This window comes from Oncorhynchus mykiss, chromosome 2 (assembly GCF_013265735.2).
Source record: "Oncorhynchus mykiss isolate Arlee chromosome 2, USDA_OmykA_1.1, whole genome shotgun sequence".
Lineage (NCBI taxonomy): Eukaryota > Metazoa > Chordata > Actinopteri > Salmoniformes > Salmonidae > Oncorhynchus > Oncorhynchus mykiss.
In genome coordinates, this window is record NC_048566.1 from 27,282,769 (window position 1) to 27,303,931 (window position 21,163).

The 21,163-nt window shown below is 41.8% G+C and overlaps 1 protein-coding gene across 2 annotated transcripts; it reads left to right on the forward strand.

The window, feature by feature from the left end:
• The first annotated feature begins 5,403 nt into the window (after positions 1 to 5,403).
• On the forward strand, positions 5,404 to 20,876 carry LOC110485466 (Krueppel-like factor 10). 2 transcript variants are annotated; one of them, XM_021556549.2, is made up of 4 exons: positions 5,404 to 5,576; positions 18,288 to 18,536; positions 18,701 to 19,562; positions 19,883 to 20,876. In XM_021556549.2, exons 1-4 carry the CDS (start codon positions 5,535 to 5,537, stop codon positions 20,185 to 20,187), a joined length of 1,458 nt encoding a protein of 485 aa, XP_021412224.2. In that variant the 5' UTR covers positions 5,404 to 5,534; the 3' UTR covers positions 20,188 to 20,876. The 2 variants fall into 2 exon arrangements, with proteins under 2 accessions (XP_021412224.2, XP_021412230.2); XM_021556555.2 differs by having other exon boundaries at positions 18,288 to 18,521.
• The last annotated feature ends 287 nt before the right edge of the window (positions 20,877 to 21,163 follow it).

Sequence of the window (21,163 nt, forward strand, 5' to 3'; positions counted from 1 at the left end):
AGACATTGTTAATGTTGTAAATGACTATTGTAGCTGGAACGGCTGATTTCTTATGGAATATCTACATAGGCGTACAGAGGCCCATTATCAGCAACCATCACTCCTGTGTTCCAATGGCACGTTGTGTTAACTAATCCAAGTTTATAATTTTAAAAGGCTAATTGATCATTAGAAAACCCTATTGCAATTATGTTAGCACAGCTGAAGGGTTTTCTAATGATCAATTAGCCTTTTAAAATGGTAAACTTGGATTAGCTAACACAACGTGCCATTGGAACACAGGAGTGATGGTTGCTGATAATGGGCCTCTGTACGCCTATGTAGATATTCCATAAGAAATCAGCCGTTCCAGCTACAATAGTCATTTACAACATTAACAATGTCTACACTGTATTTCTGATCAATTTGATGTTATTTTAATGGACAAAAATGTGCTTTTCTTTCAAAAACAAGGATATTTCTAAGTGACCGCAAACACGTATTTGCCTGTTTCTTAAAAAATAGTACCTTTTCAAGAAATATTGTCTTTAATGATCACAGTATCAGAAGAATAATTTATGTATGAAGGCATTTAATACAGAAAATAAAGATTTCTATATTTCTCCAAAAAGAAAAGATACAGTATATGCTCTGTGTTAAAAATCAACACAAATGGAAAAGGATACATCTGTGTTCTCGGGGTATAAAATTATCTAAACTGTATACAACTTTTGCAATTATGTTAGCACAGCTGAAGGGTTTTCTAATGATCAATTAGCCTTTTAAAATGGTAAACTTGGATTAGCTAACACAACGTGCCATTGGAACACAGGAGTGATGGTTGCTGATAATGGGCCTCTGTACGCCTATGAAGATATTCCATAAAAAATCTGCCATTTCCAGCTACAATAGTAATTTACAAAATTAACAATGTCTACTGTCACGCCCTGACCAAAGAAAGCTGTTTATTTTCTATGTTGGTTGGAGCGTGATAGTGAATTGTATTTCTATGGTGGCCTGATATGGTTCCCAATCAGAGGCAGCTGTTTGTCTTTGTCTCTGACTGGGGATCATATTTAGGTAGCCATTTCCTCATTTGTGTTTGTGGGATCTTGACTATGTGTAGTTGCCAGTCAGTGTCATGAGTCCGACCGAGGGTGTTTCCCTTTCCCGGGCAGGTGGCGCTCGGTGGTCGTCACCGGCCTATTAGCTGCCACTGATTGTTTTTCCTCCCCCTCCTTGTATGTTGAGTGGTAGCACCTGTGGATGTTTAATTAGTTTGTCTTTATTAGACAGACGGCCCGCCTGGTTGTTGTGCGGGATTATTTCTATGTAACCTTCGGCTCTGTGGTATAGGCACGTGTTAGTGCCCGGTTGGGATTGTTTCCCATTGTACATTTTGATTCCCTGTGTTTTGGGAACGTAACTTTTTTGTGAGCACCATGTGGTGCGTTGGTGCGATTAAAAGACGCGCAGCATTGAACTCTCTGTCTCCTGCATTTGACTCCATACCCGGAGCATTACAGTCAGCACTAGTTTGTATAGTGTTTCTGTTGTTCGATGCGCATTCATTAAACGAGAATGTACGCATACCACGCTGCGCCTTGGTCTACTCATTACGACGACCGTGATAGTCTACACTGCATTTCGAATCAATTTTATGTTATTGTAATGGACAAAAAAACATGCTTTTCTTTCAAAAACAAGGATATTTTCTAAGTGACCCCAAATTTTTGAACGGTAGTGTATATGTTTTGCAGATTATGCTTGCTAACTGTTGGACAAGACATTTTCCTAAAAATATCACCTGCAGGATAATTTCCAGGAGTTTAACTGAGATTGTATAGCTGGTGGAACTGTCGTCAAAACATGTTGCTCTTCCAGAAATCCACTGTGTGCCTCTGTGTATTCCTATCCTGAGGTGGTTGAACTCCATGCCAGTACCACTCTGTTGCCACTAATCCTAAATGTAACCCTTTATCAGAGCCAAGTCAAAATCCTAAATGTAACCCTTTATCAGAGCCAAGTCAAACAAGAACATAGAAGTATCACTGTTATTTTTAGATTACGGGTCAATGTGTTATCAAATGGCCTAAAATGGGGATCAGTATGGACATACTGCTAATAAAATAAACAGCAGGAAACTTGCTGTGTCACTGCAATGGATGCACTGCATTATACAATGCAGTAATGTAGTGCACATCCTTCAACTTTCACCTCACATATTCACATTGGTTATACAATTTAGATCAGATTACAACCTAGCCACTTAAAAGCTTCTACACCTGCATTGCTTGCTGTTTGGGGTTTTAGGCTGGGTTTCTGTACAGCACTTTGAGATATCAGCTGATGTACGAAGGGCTTATAAATAAATTTGATTTGATTTTGATTTGATTTAATTTGATGGGGCAGTAAAGAAGTGGAGGAATACTGTAGTTAGAGCCATATTGTGTGGGGTAGTGTTTGGAGTAAAACCCTGGTGTCCTTTACTTAAAGTAATTCACACCACACTTGGTTTCAAATAATTTGTTTACAATGATAGACAACAACTTTAGCTGCACTTGATTGAGCTTGCCTTGCACAATGGAACCAATAGAATAGCCCCAAAAGTACAAACGTCACCCATCTGGCATTCCAGGTGGACTAATTGAAATTCTCAAAAGTATTTGAAAGAAAACTAATACTATTTGAAACGAGGTCTCACCCATTCACACAGGGGGAAGGCATCAGTAAACAGTGCCAATGTCTCCAGGATTTAATATTTACATTTTACAGTCCTCCAATGCACACTCTGAAGACCAAACGCTGAGCCTCTCTCCACTGCTATTTCACCACCACTAAACAAGCCCACATCAGCTGTGACGACACCAGCTCTTGTCACTCAGGCCAGCACAAATATGAGTTATTTCCAGCTCAGTAATAAGATAGCTCACTAAGGAGTGAGGCTTTAAAATAACTGATCTGTACTGCTAGCTGGGACTTTAAAAAAAATATTTAGTTTAGGATCGGTCAGTGTGGGATAAACTGGAATAAGTCTGCGTCTAGTGTTAATGTTAGTAGTAGTATGGGTCTGTCTAGGTCTAGAGGCATGCAACCACCTCTCACTACTCTACCCCCATGCATTACGATCTCACAAGCAACCCAGCTTCAGAGTTCAGGGTAGTGTGACTGCTGGCATATACGTGAGAAAGGGGGAGGGATGGACGCTGCTGGGCTTTTCCTGGTCTCTTCTTCTGAGAAAAAGGGATACATTCAGGGACTGTGCCCAGGCCCTCTTGCCCCGCCTCCATTCCAGCAATAATCTCAGATGAACAGCAGCAGCTCAGATAGCCTATAAGGTTCTGATCACAAGATACTGTACTGGCACAGTTGCCTCAAGCCTCAAAGTTAGCCCAACACTCCAGATACGTCCCCATCTATATGCATTACAACTTGAATCTAGGACACACTATTTGGCAGAGATGTACAGTACATAAGCTTGGCACCCAGAGCTAGAGACCGCTGGCCGTCTAGAGACCGTGCATTGACACTACATGATACTGTGATACGGTGAACCTGTAATGGAGTTAACTCTTTTAAGGAACACTGTACTTGATGGAAATAGTTCAGTGAGTCACAACTGACTGGACTGAATCAAATATTTTATTATTTGATTTATAGTCAGTTATTTTAACGGAGGTAAGATGTTAAAATGTATAATTCAGTGTCAGATAGACAGTACCACCACCCAGAGGCCTGGAGATGCCGTGAAGCCTGGCAGTGGTTGTGTACCAGATAGCTCCCTATTTTCTGTATAGTGCACTAGCCTATGGGCCCTGGTCAAAAGTTGTGCATTGTTAAGGGAACAGGGGGCCTTTTGGGAGGCAGTCTGTGTGTATGTGTCACTATTGTCTCTGTCTGCAGCCTCCCATTGTTCCCAGTCTCTGACCCGTGGAGGAACGTCTAGACATCTGACACTTACCTTATCCATACAGGGAACAGATAACCCCCCCCCCCCCATCTCTGTTGGCAAGATAGAACACTCTACCAGACCTACTGAGGGCAGCAGTCCAAAAACTGCAGACACTTAATAGGGTGATGTCTCTCTCTGTACACAGCCACATTGGGGTGGCAGGTAGCCTAGTGGTTAGAGCGCTGGGCCAGTAACCGAAAGGTTGCTGAATCAAATCCCTGAGCTGACAAGGTAAAAATATATCGTTCTGCCCCTGAACAAGGCAGTTAACCTTCCCCGGTAGGCCGTCATTGTAAATAAAAATGTTTTCTTAACTGACTTGCCTAGATAAATACAATTTAGCCTTTATCTATCCATGTTTAAATCCCTTGAGGTTAAAGGGAATAATGTAAAAGAGCTTTTGTCTGTAGCAGGTAGAGTTAAGTGTCTTGCTCAAGGGGACAATGACAGGAACACTTGAACTCCCACCAGATTGTTCCTGTCAGCTGGGATTCAAACCAGCAACTCTCCTGTTGTTGGAAACCAGATATCCAAATCAGATATTGTATATGCAATGTGGTCTCAGAGCATTTAGTATTATTCTGTATCTGTTTGTAAATCTGAGACAATCCATTTAGTATGATATCTTATATTTTGTATGGTATGTGTTAATTTGTGGATGTCCATCATCCATTTCAAACGATATGTTATGAATTACACTTCACATGTAATGTTATGAACTGCAATTCATACAACATGTTCCGAATTTGCAAAATGTACAAAGTTTGGAATTTGCTTAAAGTATGATATGTTACGAATTCCAATTTGTTGTGGCTAAAGTTAGCTAGGTGGGTACTAAGGACAACGTTAGCTAGCTGGCTAACGTTAGCTCTAGGGGTTAAGGTTAGGAGTTAGCTAAAAGGGTTAAGGTTTGGGAAAGGGTTAGCTAAAAGGGTTGTGGTTAGGGGAATGGTTAGCTAACATGCTAAGTAGTTGCAAAGTAGCTAAAAAGTAGTAGGTAGTTGCAAAGTTGATAATTAGCTAAAATGCTGAAGAGATCCAACATTGGTTTTGAACACACAATCTTTGAGTTGCTAGATTTTCATTTAGTCTTTAAAAGTAAAGTCTTCTTGACTTTAAAAAAAGGAATGTTTAAAAAAAAGGAAGTAAAAACAATATAATGTGTGTAAACGGATGTAATATAATATAACAACAAAAGTATCATCAGATGTAGTTCAGTAGACTGGAAAAACTGAGATCTTCCAAAATTCGGCAATTAGTCATGTTAGGGGTTTTATGTCCCTCACTCAACTCCGGATAGGAGGATTCGCAGCGTTATTTTCACACGCTGATGCTGTTGTGTACCACGCTGTTTCCACGGACCACATCAGCCCCTGATCACGCGTTGATTCTTCTCCTATTGGTTCCTGTCTTGCACACCTTTGTGTCTGATTGGCTGAAAGTAGAGACCGGCCCCTCTGTATCCACTGTATTTGAAATGATGGCTGAATGGAACTAGAAAAAGGAAAAGGGAAACATCTATTGTAACATTTACCACAAGTCCGACTGTCACACATCACTTCATTAACACAGTGAAGTTACATTCGATACATTGTCTTCGAATATGAGAAAATGTATGTCGTCCTTTGTCGAGCGCCACAACAATGTAAGTAGCTACAATCCTCATTCTCACTGAAGGCTTTTAGGAAATCACTAACGTTAGGGTGATGTTAGATGATGAAATGTTGTTTATTTATTTTTTAAAGTGCATCTATCTCTTTGAAATACGTCTAGAATGTAAACAGAACTTTTTGAGATCTGTTTAGTAATAATAAGTGGATGTTGAGATTTAGTTGAATTTGTTGGAGGGGGGGCACAAATTCTGAACTCCTCATGAGGGGCCGCAGTGGCTGGCGGTTCTGCGTAACCACATCCATACCCACACATGCAGTCAACTGATTTGAGCAATCAATCCATTTGTGAAGTTAAATGACTGAACTCTCTTCACTATAGTAAATGTATTATACCAGTAGCCAGGGCTGGCCCTAGCCTTTTCGGGGCCCTATGCGAGCAAAACATGTTACTTGTTTACTTGACAGCAGAGATACATTTTTTTAGTTTTAAAGTTAATTTATTGCAATTCTATACCGTTTGCCGTTGCACAAAGGGGCTCCTTAGTGGCGCAGTGGTCTATCTCAGTGCTAGAGGCGTCACTCCAGACCCTGGTTCAATCCTGGGCTGTATCACAACCAGCTGTGATCAGCAGTCCCATAGGGTGGTGCACAATTGGCCCAGCGGTCATTGTAAAATAAGAATTTGTTTTTAACTGAGTTGCCTAGTTAAATAAAAACAGAGTAAATGTTTCAGTTTTAAAGCAAGTTTTCTGCAACACATTTCTCATAGGGCAGAGAGAAAATGTCAACATTTTCTAACAAATTTCATGCAATTCTACTCATTTTTCAATGGGGCGGAGAGAGATTTGAGCAGTTTTAAAGTGAATTTCCTGCAATTCTACACAGTTTGCAATGACTAATGCTATGTTTATATGATTTCTGAGTGAGAGTGACTAACAAAATCAATGGGGGCCCCCTGGAGGTTAGGGCACGTGCCTTCTGTACCCAGTTGGTATTCGGCCATGATTACTATGTTTAGATAGTTGGCTAGACTAAATTAGCATTCAAAAAATTGTTAGCAGACATTGCTAATTGAGTGACTGTCAGTGACTGACATATCAAGAGAAAAACTGCTGATGCACAACCAAATTTAGAAATTTTACCATGATCCTGAAGCCTACAAATAGGCCAGTTGACAATCCCTGATTTACATATTCTGTTAGTATTGGTTGACAAGTAAATCAATTATGTAAGGTATCTAAAGATTTACTGAAGTGTATAGAGAAAAGCTACTGACACAGCATGAGCATTGTGTTTATTAACCAGCTGAAGAATAATGAGAGTTGTTCCAATCATAATTTTCTTTGCTTCTTTATGGACGGAAAAGTAATTGACAAAAATCATTTCATATTTCACTTTAAACTTTTGATATTTATAATATCACCTTTCAACTAATGTCTAATGAGCTTGTATGTCTTTGGAGAAAGGATAATTATGGATCACAGGGACTAGGTACATGACATTATGATGACATACATGAGTATACCAAACATTAGGAACACCTTCCTAATATTGAGTTGCACCCCTCCTTTTCCCCTCACAACCAAAGCCGCGGTAAGTAGGGGTGCTGAGGGTGCTGCAGCACCGCCTGAAAAATCAGAATAAAACAAATATATATAATTTTACCACAAAAGTAGCAAACTGGGCCTCAATGGTCCTGTATCAGGGATGCTGGCCCATGTTGCCTCCAATGCTTCCCACAATTGTGTCAAGTTGGCTGGATGTCCATTGGATGGTGGACCATTCTTAATACACATGGGAAACTGTTGAGCGTGAAAAACCCAGCAGCGTTGCATTTCTTGACACAAACCGGTGCGCCTGGTTCCTACTACCATACCCTGTTCAAAGGCACTGAAATATTTTGTCTTGCCCACTTACCCTCTGAATGGCACATACAGTGCCTTGCGAAAGTATTCGCCCCCCTTGAACTTTGCGACCTTTTGCCACATTTCAGGCTTCAAACATAAAGATATACAACTGTATTTTTTTTGTGAAGAATCAACAACAAGTGGGACACAATCATGAAGTGGAACGACATTTATTGGATATTTCAAACTTTTTTAACAAATCAAAAACTGAAAAATTGGGCGTGCAAAATTATTCAGCCCCCTTAAGTTAATACTTTGTAGCGCCACCTTTTGCTGCGATTACAGCTGTAAGTCGCTTGGGGTATGTCTCTATCAGTTTTGCACATCGAGAGACTGACATTTTTTCCCATTCCTCCTTGCACACAGCTCGAGCTCAGTGAGGTTGGATGGAGAGCATTTGTGAACAGCAGTTTTCAGTTCTTTCCACAGATTCTCGATTGGATTCAGGTCTGGACTTTGACTTGGCCATTCTAACACCTGGATATGTTTATTTTTGAACCATTTCATTGTAGATTTTGCTTTATGTTTTGGATCATTGTCTTGTTGGAAGACAAATCTCCGTCCCAGTCTCAGGTCTTTTGCAGACTCCATCAGGTTTTCTTCCAGAATGGTCCTGTATTTGGCTCCATCCATCTTCCCATCAATTTTAACCATCTTCCCTGTTCCTGCTGAAGAAAAGCAGGCCCGGCAGGAGATGGCAGAGCTAGCATGTTGGAGTGAACGGCTGTGCGTGAGAGGCTCCTGCAACTTTTTTGCGAAATAATCTCATTTAACCTACTTTATGGCACTTTTTACAACAAACGTTTCTTTCTAATACAAGATTGTAACTTTTTATATGAAAATGCCGAGTAATAAGCGACCAAAAGACAATAAATCCACAGCGGAGGCCTACTCCCCACTAAACAACGAGACAGACATGGCGGGAGGCACATGCAACAATGTGACACTTACAGAACTTACTCGGGCTTTGGGGGAGCTACGTGTTGCTATAGCTGAGGATCTTAAGGCCACTATTGCTGAACTGGACACCAAAATCGAGAGCATCATTCGAACGGTCGCTTCGCATGGCCAGAGTATTGTGGACCTTGAGAAAGCTTCTGAATTCAACGCTGGTAGGATCGACGAGTTAGAGAAGCTATGCACGTCATTGCAGGATACTGTGCAGAGGCTTTCTGTGAAAGTGGTGGACCTGGAGGGCCGATCCAGACGTAATAACCTTCGCGTTGTTGGTCTGGCAGAGGGGGTAGAGGCGGGCTCTCGCCCCACCGACTTCTTCGCCAAGCTATTGAAGGATGCAATGGGATCGGATGTTTTGGATTCGGATCCCCAGCTGAACCGCGCACATCGCTCCCTTGTCCCAGTGCCTGGACCGGGCAAACGTCCTCGCCCAGTAATCATCTGTTGTCACAGTTTCAAGACCAAGGATCTTATCCTGCGTGAAGCTCGAATGATGGGCAACCTGTCACATAAAGGGCATCCATTCCGTGTCTATGAGGATTATGCGCCCGATGTGGCAAAGCATCGCGCCGACTACAGAGATGTCATGACCAAACTCTACAAACTCCATCTTCGCCCAGCCTTACTCTTCCCTGCAAGACTAAGAATTACCCCGCCTTCCGGTGAGAAGATTTGGCTCTCCTCGGTTTTGGACGCAGAGAAGTTTATCCGGGGATATACACCAATCCCCCGTACAGGTTAGAGTGCCTTGTTATTGCGTGTTAGGGTCTGCTCATGGACTCGAATCCATACTATACCATATTGGGTGAAAACGTATTAAACGGGCTCAAGAAGGGCTACCGAACATGTAAGACGCTGAGCAGACCAATGGATGGCGGTCAGAGCTCTCAATTAACGTTACATTCACTTTCATCCCGGCTGTGCCCAGCGATGCATATTTTTTACTTCCAGGTTTGATCACTGACACCTTCGGACGGATATACTTATACTCCCCCACTTTTGTTTTTGTTTCGTTATTTATTTTACAATCCTTACATTATTCTTACTACCATACCATTTATTTATTGCTTGCAGGGGACTGTGGGTGATGGTTGGGAGGGGGCAGACACCTGGTAGCAAGTTGATGTTTTGTGCCGTTCTGCCTTTGTCTGGCCGTGGGCCTCTCTCCCGACTAGAGTCCCACCAGCCCTCTGTAGTGCTTATGTCTGTGTAGGTGTGCGTACATATAATTACTATTTGTACTTTATTACTATTTTCTCTTAGCATTTTAGTATTATGTATGTGTATATTTTAAATCAGTGTAGATTGTTATTCTGGGGTATGAATGTTTGTATGTGTATATGTGCATATGGATGTATATACATATTCTTTAAATATATATTTTTATATATGATTTTTTTGTGTGGGTATGTATACATACATGTATATGTATGTATATGTGTGTGTATGTGTATATATATATATATATATGTGTGTATATGTGTGTATGTATGTGTGTATGTATATGTGTATGTATATGTGTATATATTTATGTATGTATGTGTGTATATGTGTGTATGTGTGTGTATGTGTATGTATATGTGTATATATTTATGTATGTATGTGTGTGTATGTGTGTGTGTATGTATGTATATATATATACAGTGCCTTGCGAAAGTATTCGGCCCCCTTGAACTTTGCGACCTTTTGCCACATTTCAGGCTTCAAACATAAAGATATAAAACTGTATTTTTTTGTGAAGAATCAACAACAGGTGGGACACAATCATGAAGTGGAACAACATTTATTGGATATTTCAAACTTTTTTAACAAATCAAAAACTGAAATATTGGGCGTGCAATATGATTCAGCCCCTTTAAGTTAATACTTTGTAGCGCCACCTTTTGCTGCGATTACAGCTGTAAGTCGCTTGGGGTATGTCTCTATCAGTTTTGCACATTGAGAGACTGAAATTGTTTCCCATTCCTCCTTGCAAAACAGCTCGAGCTCAGTGAGGTTGGATGGAGAGCATTTGTGAACAGCAGTTTTCAGTTCTTTCCACAGATTCTCGATTGGATTCAGGTCTGGACTTTGACTTGGCCATTCTAACACCTGGATATGTTTATTTTTGAACCATTCCATTGTAAATGTTGCTTTATGTTTTGGATCATTGTCTTGTTGGAAGACAAATCTCCGTCCCAGTCTCAGGTCTTTTGCAGACTCCATCAGATTTTCTTCCAGAATGGTCCTGTATTTGGCTCCATCCATCTTCCCATCAATTTTAACCATCTTCCCTGTCCCTGCTGAAGAAAAGCAGGCCCAAACCATGATGCACCATGTTTGACAGTGGGGATGGTGTGTTCAGCTGTGTTGCTTTTACGCCAAACATAACGTTTTGCATTGTTGCTAAAAAGTTCAATTTTGGTTTCATCTGACCAGAGCACCTTCTTCCACATGTTTGGTGTGTCTCCCAGGTGGCTTGTGGCAAACTTTAAACAACACTTTTTATGGATATCTTTAAGAAATGGCTTTCTTCTTGCCACTCTTCCATAAAGGCCAGATTTGTGCAATATACGACTGATTGTTGTCCTATGGACAGAGTCTCCCACCTCAGCTGTAGATCTCTGCAGTTCATCCAGAGTGATCATGGGCCTCTTGGCTGCATCTCTGATCAGTCTTCTCCTTGTATGAGCTGAAAGTTTAGAGGGACGGCCAGGTCTTGGTAGATTTGCAGTGGTCTGATACTCCTTCCATTTCAATATTATCGCTTGCACAGTGCTCCTTGGGATGTTTAAAGCTTGGGAAATCTTTTTGTATCCAAATCCGGCTTTAAATTTCTTCACAACAGTATCTCGGACCTGCCTGGTGTGTTCCTTGTTCTTCATGATGCTCTCTGCGCTTTTAACGGACCTCTGAGACTATCACAGTGCAGGTGCATTTATACGGAGACTTGATTACACACAGGTGGATTGTATTTATCATCATTAGTCATTTAGGTCAACATTGGATCATTCAGAGATCCTCACTGAACTTCTGGAGAGAGTTTGCTGCACTGAAAGTAAAGGGGCTGAATAATTTTGCACGCCCAATTTTTCAGTTTTTGATTTGTTAAAAAAGTTTGAAATATCCAATAAATGTCGTTCCACTTCATGATTGTGTCCCATTTGTTGTTTATTCTTCACAAAAAAATACAGTTTTATATCTTTATGTTTGAAGCCTGAAATGTGGCAAAAGGTCGCAAAGTTCAAGGGGGCCGAATACTTTCGCAAGGCACTGTATATATATATATATATATAAAATGTATATATATGTATTTATTTTTTATTAAACATATTTTGTTTATGGGGGGAACGTTTAATTTAACAAATCCTTGTTCCGATCTCCTGACCCATAGTATGTAAAGGTACGGCTGACTATGTCGGTTGCGGATGGTTTATGTTTTGACCGGCAGTGCTCAGCAATATAATCTTGAGGCTATATCTTGCTTAACTCTGGGATTGACCCAGGATGACGCTTAAATGCGCAATATGTTTAAGTTGCAACTTATTCGGTTTAGGTTTATTAGATGCTAACTGAACACTTAACTCGCGGGAGCCTCCTCAGTTCATATGTTAGTAGAAGTTCTAGGATAGTGAGAGGTGAACGTATTGTTGGGATTTTATTTTTGTTTTACCTCTTGTTCGAGGTCACGCCGTGCTTTTTTGGCATCGGCCAGACAATGTGTTTATTATTTTTATTTTTCCTTTTTTTTCTCTCCTGTTTGTACATGCCTGTTAAATGTGGGTTGATGGGGGGGTAAATGTTGGGGAAATTAGGGGAACAGGGTGGGAAGTAAAGGTGCTTGCAGGGGGGGAGGGGTGGGTTGGATACTGCTCGGGTGTAGGTGCTACATATGCTGATCGTGATGGTTTGGTGCGCTTTCTTACCTTTTTATCAAGTTACATGGTATGCAGGCCACCATAGGAACTACAAACGAGAGGAGGGCGGGGCTTACATTCACTTCCTGGAATGTCAAGGGTTTAAACGAACCAATTAAGAGGGGCAAGGTCCTAGCCCACTTGAAAGCACTCTCGTCTGATATTATATTTTTGCAAGAAACCCATCTGAAGAATAACTCTCATAGCAGACTTAAGTGTAGGTGGGTGGGGCAAGTGTATCACTAACTTCTCTGCCAAAACGAGAGGCACAGCGATTCTGGTACGGAAAGGAATTCCCTTTCTACATAAAACCACTATTGCGGATAAAGAGGGTCGGTATGTGATCGCAATAGGAGAAATCCACTCTACCTCAGTAACTCTACTAAATATCTATGGGCCAAACATTGACAACCCCTCTTTTTTCAAAAGAGTCCTTGCCCTGATTCCAGATATCTCCCATACTAACCTGGTCATTGGAGGGGACCTTAACTGTGTGCTAGACCAATATTTGGATAGATCCTCTACCCGGCGAACCCCTACCTCCTATTCAAGCGAATTCTTGAATACCTACATAAAAAATTCAAACTTATTTGATATATGGAGGATCGCTAACCCTACGGGTAGGGAATACTCCTTTTACTCTCATGTTCACAAGGTTTACACTCGAATTGACTACTTTTTGTTGGATGCTAGACTACTCCCCTATACCTGTAATGCAGGGGTGTCAAAGTCAAATGGACGGAGGGCCAAATAAAAAAATCAGCTACAAGACGAGGGCCGGACTGTTCGAATGTTCATTGAAAAAATTTTAAATGACGCATATAGTCTAGTGAACCTAATTGAACCTACTGAAAACCTAACAAATATATTACAATATGATCAGATAAATAAAGCAATATTTTCTTATGGCTCTGTCAGTAATCTTTAATTTTCAACAGACACAAAAGACAAATTTCCTTTATATAAATATCCCCATAACATGAACATTAAATGAAAGAAACCGGTATTCAAGGCACCATCAGTAGACTATATTTTCTATTTTAGCAAAAGTGGGCTAAATTTACTTCAAAGAAAAAACAATAATAGCAATTTTCTATCATCCACTCAACTGAAATATTTTTAAAATATAATTGGATTGAAATACAAAAAAATAAAGTGCAAAAATCTATTAATCAAAAACAACACTTTGTTTAAGGAGAAGTAACATGCAGTGAAAACAAATATTAAATTTTAACTTTTAAACTTGAACTGAGTAAAAACTCTAAATATGTGATTGCACAGTAATGTTCACTTGTTTGAGGTTGAGGGTGATACTTGGTGGTGTCCCATCTTTTCCACAAGTTCATCAATGTTCGGGGTAAGGCTCTGAGCTGAAGAAATCCTCAGAATTGAGTGGAGGTGTTCAGCAGTAAGTCGACTTCTGTGTGATGTTTTGTTCAGGTTCATCAAAGAAAACAGTTGTTCACACAGGTATGTGCTGCCAAACATAGACAACGTTTGAGCAGCCTGGATGCGCAGCTGGGGCATTGTGCCGGGGAGGAAACGGGCGAACTCCGCAGCACCCACTGCCGCATATTTTGCCCTCAGTGCATCATTGCATTGGAGGTCAATCAACTCCATTTGGAGGTTTGGTGGTGAGCTTTCCACGTCAACAGCAAATGGGTTACCGAGCAGTTCCAACCTGCTTTTTTGTGCTTCAAAGTCAGCAAATCGGCGTCGAAAGTCAGCGGCAAGCATACCTATTTTATCAGCCAACTGTGTGCTCGGGAACGCACTGGTAGAGAGCTTCTCTTTCATGGTCTGGCAGCTGGGAAAGTGGCTCAAATTTTCTTTCCGCATCTGCGTCTCCCACAGAGTCAGTTTGGTTTTAAATGCCTTCACTGTACTGTACATATCAGAGATGACACGATCCCGACCCTGCAGCTGCAAGTTTATTGCATTCAGATGACTCGTAATGTCACACAGAAAAGCCATTTCACACAGAAACATTTCGTCTCGGAGTTGTGTTGTGTCTTTCCCTTTGCTGTCCAAGAACAGACAAATCTCCTCACGAAGCTCGAAACATCTTTGAAGCACCTTTCCCTGGCTTAGCCATCGCACCTCTGTGTGATAAGGCAAATCACCATGCTCCGTTTCTAACTCCGTCAGAAATGCCTTGAACTGGCGGTGATTCAAACCTTTGGCTCTGATAAAGTTAACTGTGCGCGTGATGATGCTCATTACATGCTCCATTTTCAAGGCTTTACCGCACAACGCTTCCTGGTGTATGATACAATGATAAGCTGTCAGCTCACCTGTCGCGTTTTCCTCTTGCATCTTTTCCCGTATCTTCGCCACCAGTCCGCTCCTGTGTCCACACATCGCAGGTGCTCCGTCGGTTGTCAAACCCACGAGTTTTTCCCAAGGCAGCTCCATCTCATTTACACATCTTGACACCTCTTCATACAAATCATGCCCCGTAGTTGTGCCATGCATAGGACGTAAAGCCAAAAACTCCTCTGTCACGCTTAGGTTGGAGTCCACTCCGCGGATGAAAATTGACAACTGGGCAATGTCAGAAATGTCGGTGCTCTCATCCACAGCCAAGGAATATGCAATAAAATCTTTTCCCTTTTTCACAAGCTGCTCTTTTAGATTGATGGACAACTGGTCTACTCTCTCGGCAATGGTGTTTCTGCTCAGACTCACATTTAAAAAGAGTTGCCTTTTTTCTGGGCAAACTTCGTCACAAACTTTAATCATGCAGTTTTTGATGAAATCCCCCTCCGTAAATGGCCGGGCTGATTTAGCGATCTCTTCTGCCAAAATAAAACTGGCCTTGACAGCAGCCTGGCCTTGTGATTTGGCTTTTTTGAACAGAGCCTGTCGAGATTTGAGGCCTCGTTTTAATTCCTCTGCCTTTTGTAGCCTTTGTTCCATGTCCATATTCTTGTTTTTGTCCGCGTGTTTCGTTTCATAATGTCGTCTCAGATTATACTCTTTCAGTACCGCCACACTTTCTCCACACAGAAGACACACAGGTTTTCCAGCTACCTTCGTGAACATATACTCCGACTCCCACCTTGTTTGAAACCCCCGGTTCTCAGTATCCACCTTCCGTTTTGCCATTTTTGATGGGTATCTGAAAGTTAATTTTACTGTGATGCTGACGACTGCTGTGCCAATAAATATTGAAATGAAGCAGCCTACTGCTCGGTGCGTCACCTTTGCATTGTGGGAAATGTAGTATTGGTGCGTGTAAAAGATCTGCGGGCTGCCGGCTTGCTGCGGGCCGGTTCTAATAATAAATCAAGATCATCCCAGGGGCCGTAAAAAACCTTCTTGCGGGCCGGATGTGGCCCGCGGGCCTTGACTCTGACATATGTGCTGTAATGTGAGGTATCATGATATTATAATCTCGGACCACAGTCCACTCACCTTCTCCCTGAGATTGGGTGACATTGTACCAAACGAGAGGGTCTGGAGGTTGAATCCTCAGCTCCTCACAGAACCAACATTCTGTGAATATCTTAAAGACCAAATTACATTTTTCTTTGATACCAACGATAACACAGAGACCTCCCCAGCATTATTGTGGGAAACACTGAAGGCTTATCTGAGAGGCTGTATCATCTCCTTTCAGGCTGCCAGGAGTAGGCAAAACAGAGGAAAACTGGAAGAACTGGAGGGACAAATTCACTTACTGGATAGGGAGAATGCTAGCCACCCATCTATGGAGAAACATAACAAAAATTACCTCTTTAAAATTTGAATATAATCAGATTCTCTCAGCTAAAATTGCTAAATCTTTTCTCTATGCCAAGCAAAAATATTTTGAGTTTGGTGACAAACCACACAAATTACTCGCCAGACAACTTCGAAAAAATGTGAGTGACCGAATGATTCACAGGGTTAAATCTGCATCTGGGGAATTACTCTCTTCCCCCAAAGACATCAATGACAGATTCCGGCAGTTTTATGAGACTCTATATACATCTGAAGCGGATCCTAACCCCTTAATTATGCAAACATTTTTGGAGGACTGTAATCTTCCTGCCCTGAACCAGGATGATTCTTACTTCCTGAATAAGGAAATATCTCTTGATGAAATTCGAGAAACAATTAAATCTCTAAAGAGTGGCAAGACCCCGGGCCCAGATGGATACCCTGGTGAATTCTATAAAACATTCAGCAACATGCTCTCTCCCTATCTGCACAAAATGTTGGTTCAGGCCAATGAGGATGGAGCTCTCCCTTCTACTTTGGACGAAGCGTTCATTACAGTTATACATAAGAAGGGTAAAGATCCAGAAGAGGTAGGGTCATACAGACCAATATCTCTCCTTAATACAGACCAAAAGATTTTAGCAAAAACTCTGGCTAACAGGCTTAGCACTTTATTTGGCAAATTGGTCCATTCGGATCAGACCGGCTTTATCCCTAACAGAAACTCATTCTTCAATCTCAGGCGCCTCTTCAATATTATGTATTCTCAGAGGTTACCCAACGTGGACCTTGCCGTCATATCTCTTGACGCCGAAAAGGCCTTTGACCAAGTTGAGTGGCCCTATCTATTCAAGGTCCTACAGAAATGTAATATTGGAGATAGGTTCATAAATTGGATCCAGCTTTTATATAGGAACCCCTGTGCCAGAATACTCACTAACCAATCATTGTCGCCCCGATTTAACCTCAACAGGGGGACAAGGCAGGGTTGTGCGCTGTCGCCTATGCTCTTCGCCCTAATTATCGAACCGCTCGCTCAGACGATTAGATCTCATGCAGCAATACACGGCTATAATACTAAAGATACTCTAAATAAGATCTCCCTATACACAGATGACATCCTCCTCTATGTAACAGAACCCCAGGCTAGTATCCCAGCTATTCTTGATGTGATCAATTTGTTTGGTACCTTCTCGGGATACAGAATAAATTGGAACAAGAGTGAATTAATGCCCATACGGTCGCAAAATACCTCCTGGCTAGAACATCTCCCATGTAAGTTATCTTCAGAAAAATGTACCTACCTAGGAATTGTAGTTACCAAACAATACTCCTTACTATTTAAAGAGAATTTCCCCTCTCTGATACAAAAACTCAAAGCAAACATACTACTTTGGAGAACTCTCCCAATTTCTCTGCTCGGAATAATTAATGCCATTAAAATGGTCTTCCTCCCACAACTGCTCTACCTATATCAGAACATCCCAGTATTCATACCTAAATCCTTTCATAAACAACTGGACTCAATTATAGAACACACAGGATAGGTAAAAAACACCTCTGTAAATCCAAGATGGAAGGAGGATTGTCTCTCCCAAATGTTATATTTTCTATATTAACTTCTTCACAACAGTATCTCGGACCTGCCTGGTGTGTTCCTTGTTCTTCATGATGCTCTCTGCGCTTTTAACGGACCTCTGAGACTATCACAGTGCAGGTGCATTTATACGGAGACTTGATTACACACAGGTGGATTGTATTTATCATCATTAGTCATTTAGGTCAACATTGGATCATTCAGAGATCCTCACTGAGCTTCTGGAGAGAGTTTGCTGCACTGAAAGTAAAGTGGCTGAATAATTTTGTACGCCCAATTTTTCAGTTTTTGATTTGTTAAAAAAGTTTGAAATATCCAATAAATGTCGTTCCACTTCATGATTGTGTCCCACTTGTTGTTGATTCTTCACAAAAAAATACAGTTTTATATCTTTATGTTTGAAGCCTGAAATGTGGCAAAAGGTCGCAAAGTTCAAGGGGGCCGAATACTTTCGCAAGGCACTGTATAAACAATCCATGTCTCAATTATCTCAAGGCTTAAAAAACCTTCTTTAACCTGTCTCCTCCCCTTCATCTACACTGATTGAAGTGGATTTAACAAGTGACATTAATAAGAGATCATAGCTTTCACTTGGATTCACCTGATCAGTCAATATCATGGAAAGAGCAGGTGTTCTTAATGTTTTGTACACTCAGTGTATATTCCTTTATCTGCTAACAGAGTGACACTGTGGAAGTTGATGAGCTGTACTATCCTGGCAGTCAGAACCATGAAGAGTCCCAGTGTCACCCTATGGCCGTGGGAGACATGGAGGCGGTGGAGGCTCTTATGTTTATGAACACCCACTGGAAAGCCAGGACTTCCAGGAGCTTCAAGCATAGACAGTTCCGACCTCTGACCCCTTCCCCTGACTTCTCAGAGGATGACTCTCATCTCTCATTTGACCCGGCTGAGGTTTGTGAGTCTCTGGTAAATTTCCTGTGTTACTTTGTGTGTGTTCTCTCAAGTTCTGTCACATGCATTCACTGTGATAATCCTCCATACTAAGTGAAATGTAATAAATATAACCTCACACAATGTAGAGACTATATCGTTTCGTAACCACTTCAGGTTTTTTCCCCCCTCTGTCTCAGTGTATGACCCCGCCATACAGCCCGCCAAACTTTGAGGCCATTCACAGTCATCCTGCTCCAGAGACAGTACAGACCTCCTGGTGCCAGAGACATAACCCACAGCCAGCACAGCAAGGCTTGACACAGCCACAGATGGTCAGCCAGCCCCGATCACAGGCCACCAGTGTGATCCGTCACACTGCAGACGCACAACACTGCAGCTGGAGCATCTGTCCAGCCGCCCCCCTGGAGCAGAGACTAAACCAACCCCTGCCTCCCCAGCCCCAGCCAAGCCCAGACAGCATCAACAACCCCCTGGCAGATAGGCTATCTGGCAGGGGCTCCAAAGGGAACATGACACCCCTTGACTCCTCTGCTGAACCGGCTGCCATCCAGGCTCCGGTTACTGTAACTCTGCCAGCCTCTGTTGGTAAATTCCACCAACCTACATCGGTGTCCCCTGTCAACTGTAGGGTTTCTCCTGTTCCGGTTTATTGCCAGATACTACCTGTTGTGCCAATTGCAACGAACAGTCATATTCCAATGGTTACCACCACCATGGTGGCGGCAACCAGTCACCAACAACAGTCAGCAGCAGTTGGTCCTCCTTCATTCTTCTTCATGGGTGACCAGGTGACAAAGGGCCCTATCATCTTCTTGGTTCCCCGGCCAGTTGTCGGGATCCAGCCGTCAGTGCTGACATCTGGTGGCACCAAGCTGCCAGCCATCGCCCCAGCGCCAGGCTTCACCTCAGTGGTCCAGCGGAGCAGCCTGCAGCCTGCTGAGGTGTCCAGAGTCCGCAGCCATATCTGCCCCCACGAGGACTGTGGCAAGACCTACTTTAAGAGCTCCCACCTCAAGGCTCACATGAGGACTCACACAGGTAAGACAGGGCTTGTGGCGAGTGTGGTTTAAATGTTACAAATTCAGGTAGTGGCCTTTTTGTTTACAAGTAACACAAGCATTACATATTGTAGGAATAACAACAGAGTTTATCTCAGGTTTTTTTTTTAAGTTGGTGTTCTTTTCTTTGGCTTCCTCTTGCTACCTTATTGGTGCTGTAATTGCACTAAAGCCACAACGTTCAAAGACCTCCTTATATACCGTAACAACAAGGTCAGGTAATCACCCTCTTAGCCTGTATGGCTGACTGTGTGTGTGTCCTGCTGTAACACTAGTCTTTCCTCTATGTGTTCTGCTCAGGTGAGAAACCTTTCAAATGCAGGTGGGACGGCTGTGAGAGACGCTTCGCTCGATCCGATGAGCTATCACGCCACCGTAGAACCCACACGGGAGAGAAGCGTTTCGCCTGCCCCATGTGCCACAGCCGTTTCATGCGTAGCGACCACCTGGCCAAGCACGCCCGTCGACACCTGGCCACCAAGAAGGTGCCCTGTTGGCAGATGGGAGTCTGTCACAGCGGTGATGTTACACATGCAGTGTTTTCCGCACCGTTCCTTCGTCCTCTGCCCAGAATAAACTCTTGCCTCAAAGACACTGTAGAATAAGCTATTTCGTCATTAGATGGGAACTCATTCACTGTGATACTGTTCACTGAAGACTTCAATGCACATCAATGCAATTAATTACATGTTGAATTCTTTAAAAACTAAAGTTGTTTGACATGTTTAAAGTTTCTTGACTTACAGTTTCATATTTCATTCAGGTCCACTTGAGATTACGTTGTTATTGGCAGTTTAATGTGTGATGAATGATAGCAGGGTTTTTACTCATTTACATTACGTTTGATCAACTCTTACTTGTTGAAGATTATGCTAATATTATTGTTTACAACTGTGCTTTAAACTACTGACAAGACAAGATCAACCTCTTTGCATGTGGTTGTAGTGGTGGCAACTGTCCGATCTTTCTGTGGCAACCTCCAAAGTGTGGAGCAAGGTACAGAAATGTAGAAGTCAAATCTGTGAACAACTAGAGGCTTAGATAGACTCTTTCTGAATCTCTGAGCCTACCAAATAAGTCAATAACCGTTATGGATTGCAAAACTATGCTTAACTATTAGATCTTGTACATTAATTGTTTTTCTACCTAGTGAATGTGTTCAATACACTGTATATTTAATATTCATGAGAATTGTTTGGCCAAAGAAAGAATGTTATAGAAAAGTTTGTATATTTAACTTGACTAAATTACATAAATTTTCATTGTTTTGTTACAGGTGAAATAAAATGTGTAAAACTTGACTAGTTTGTTGTATTTGTGTTGAATTCAAATCAAATGTTTTTTGTCACACGTGCCAAATACAACCGGTGTAGACCTTACATTGAAATTCTTACTTACAAGCTCTTAACCAACAATGCAGTTCAAGAAATAGTTAACAAAATATTTACTAAAGAGATAATTTGTACAAGTAGGTAGAGGTAAAGTGACTGCATAGATAATTAACAGCAAGTAGCAGCAGTGTAAAAACAAAGGTGTGGGGGGGTCAGTATAAATAATCCGGGGGGCCATTTTATCAATTGT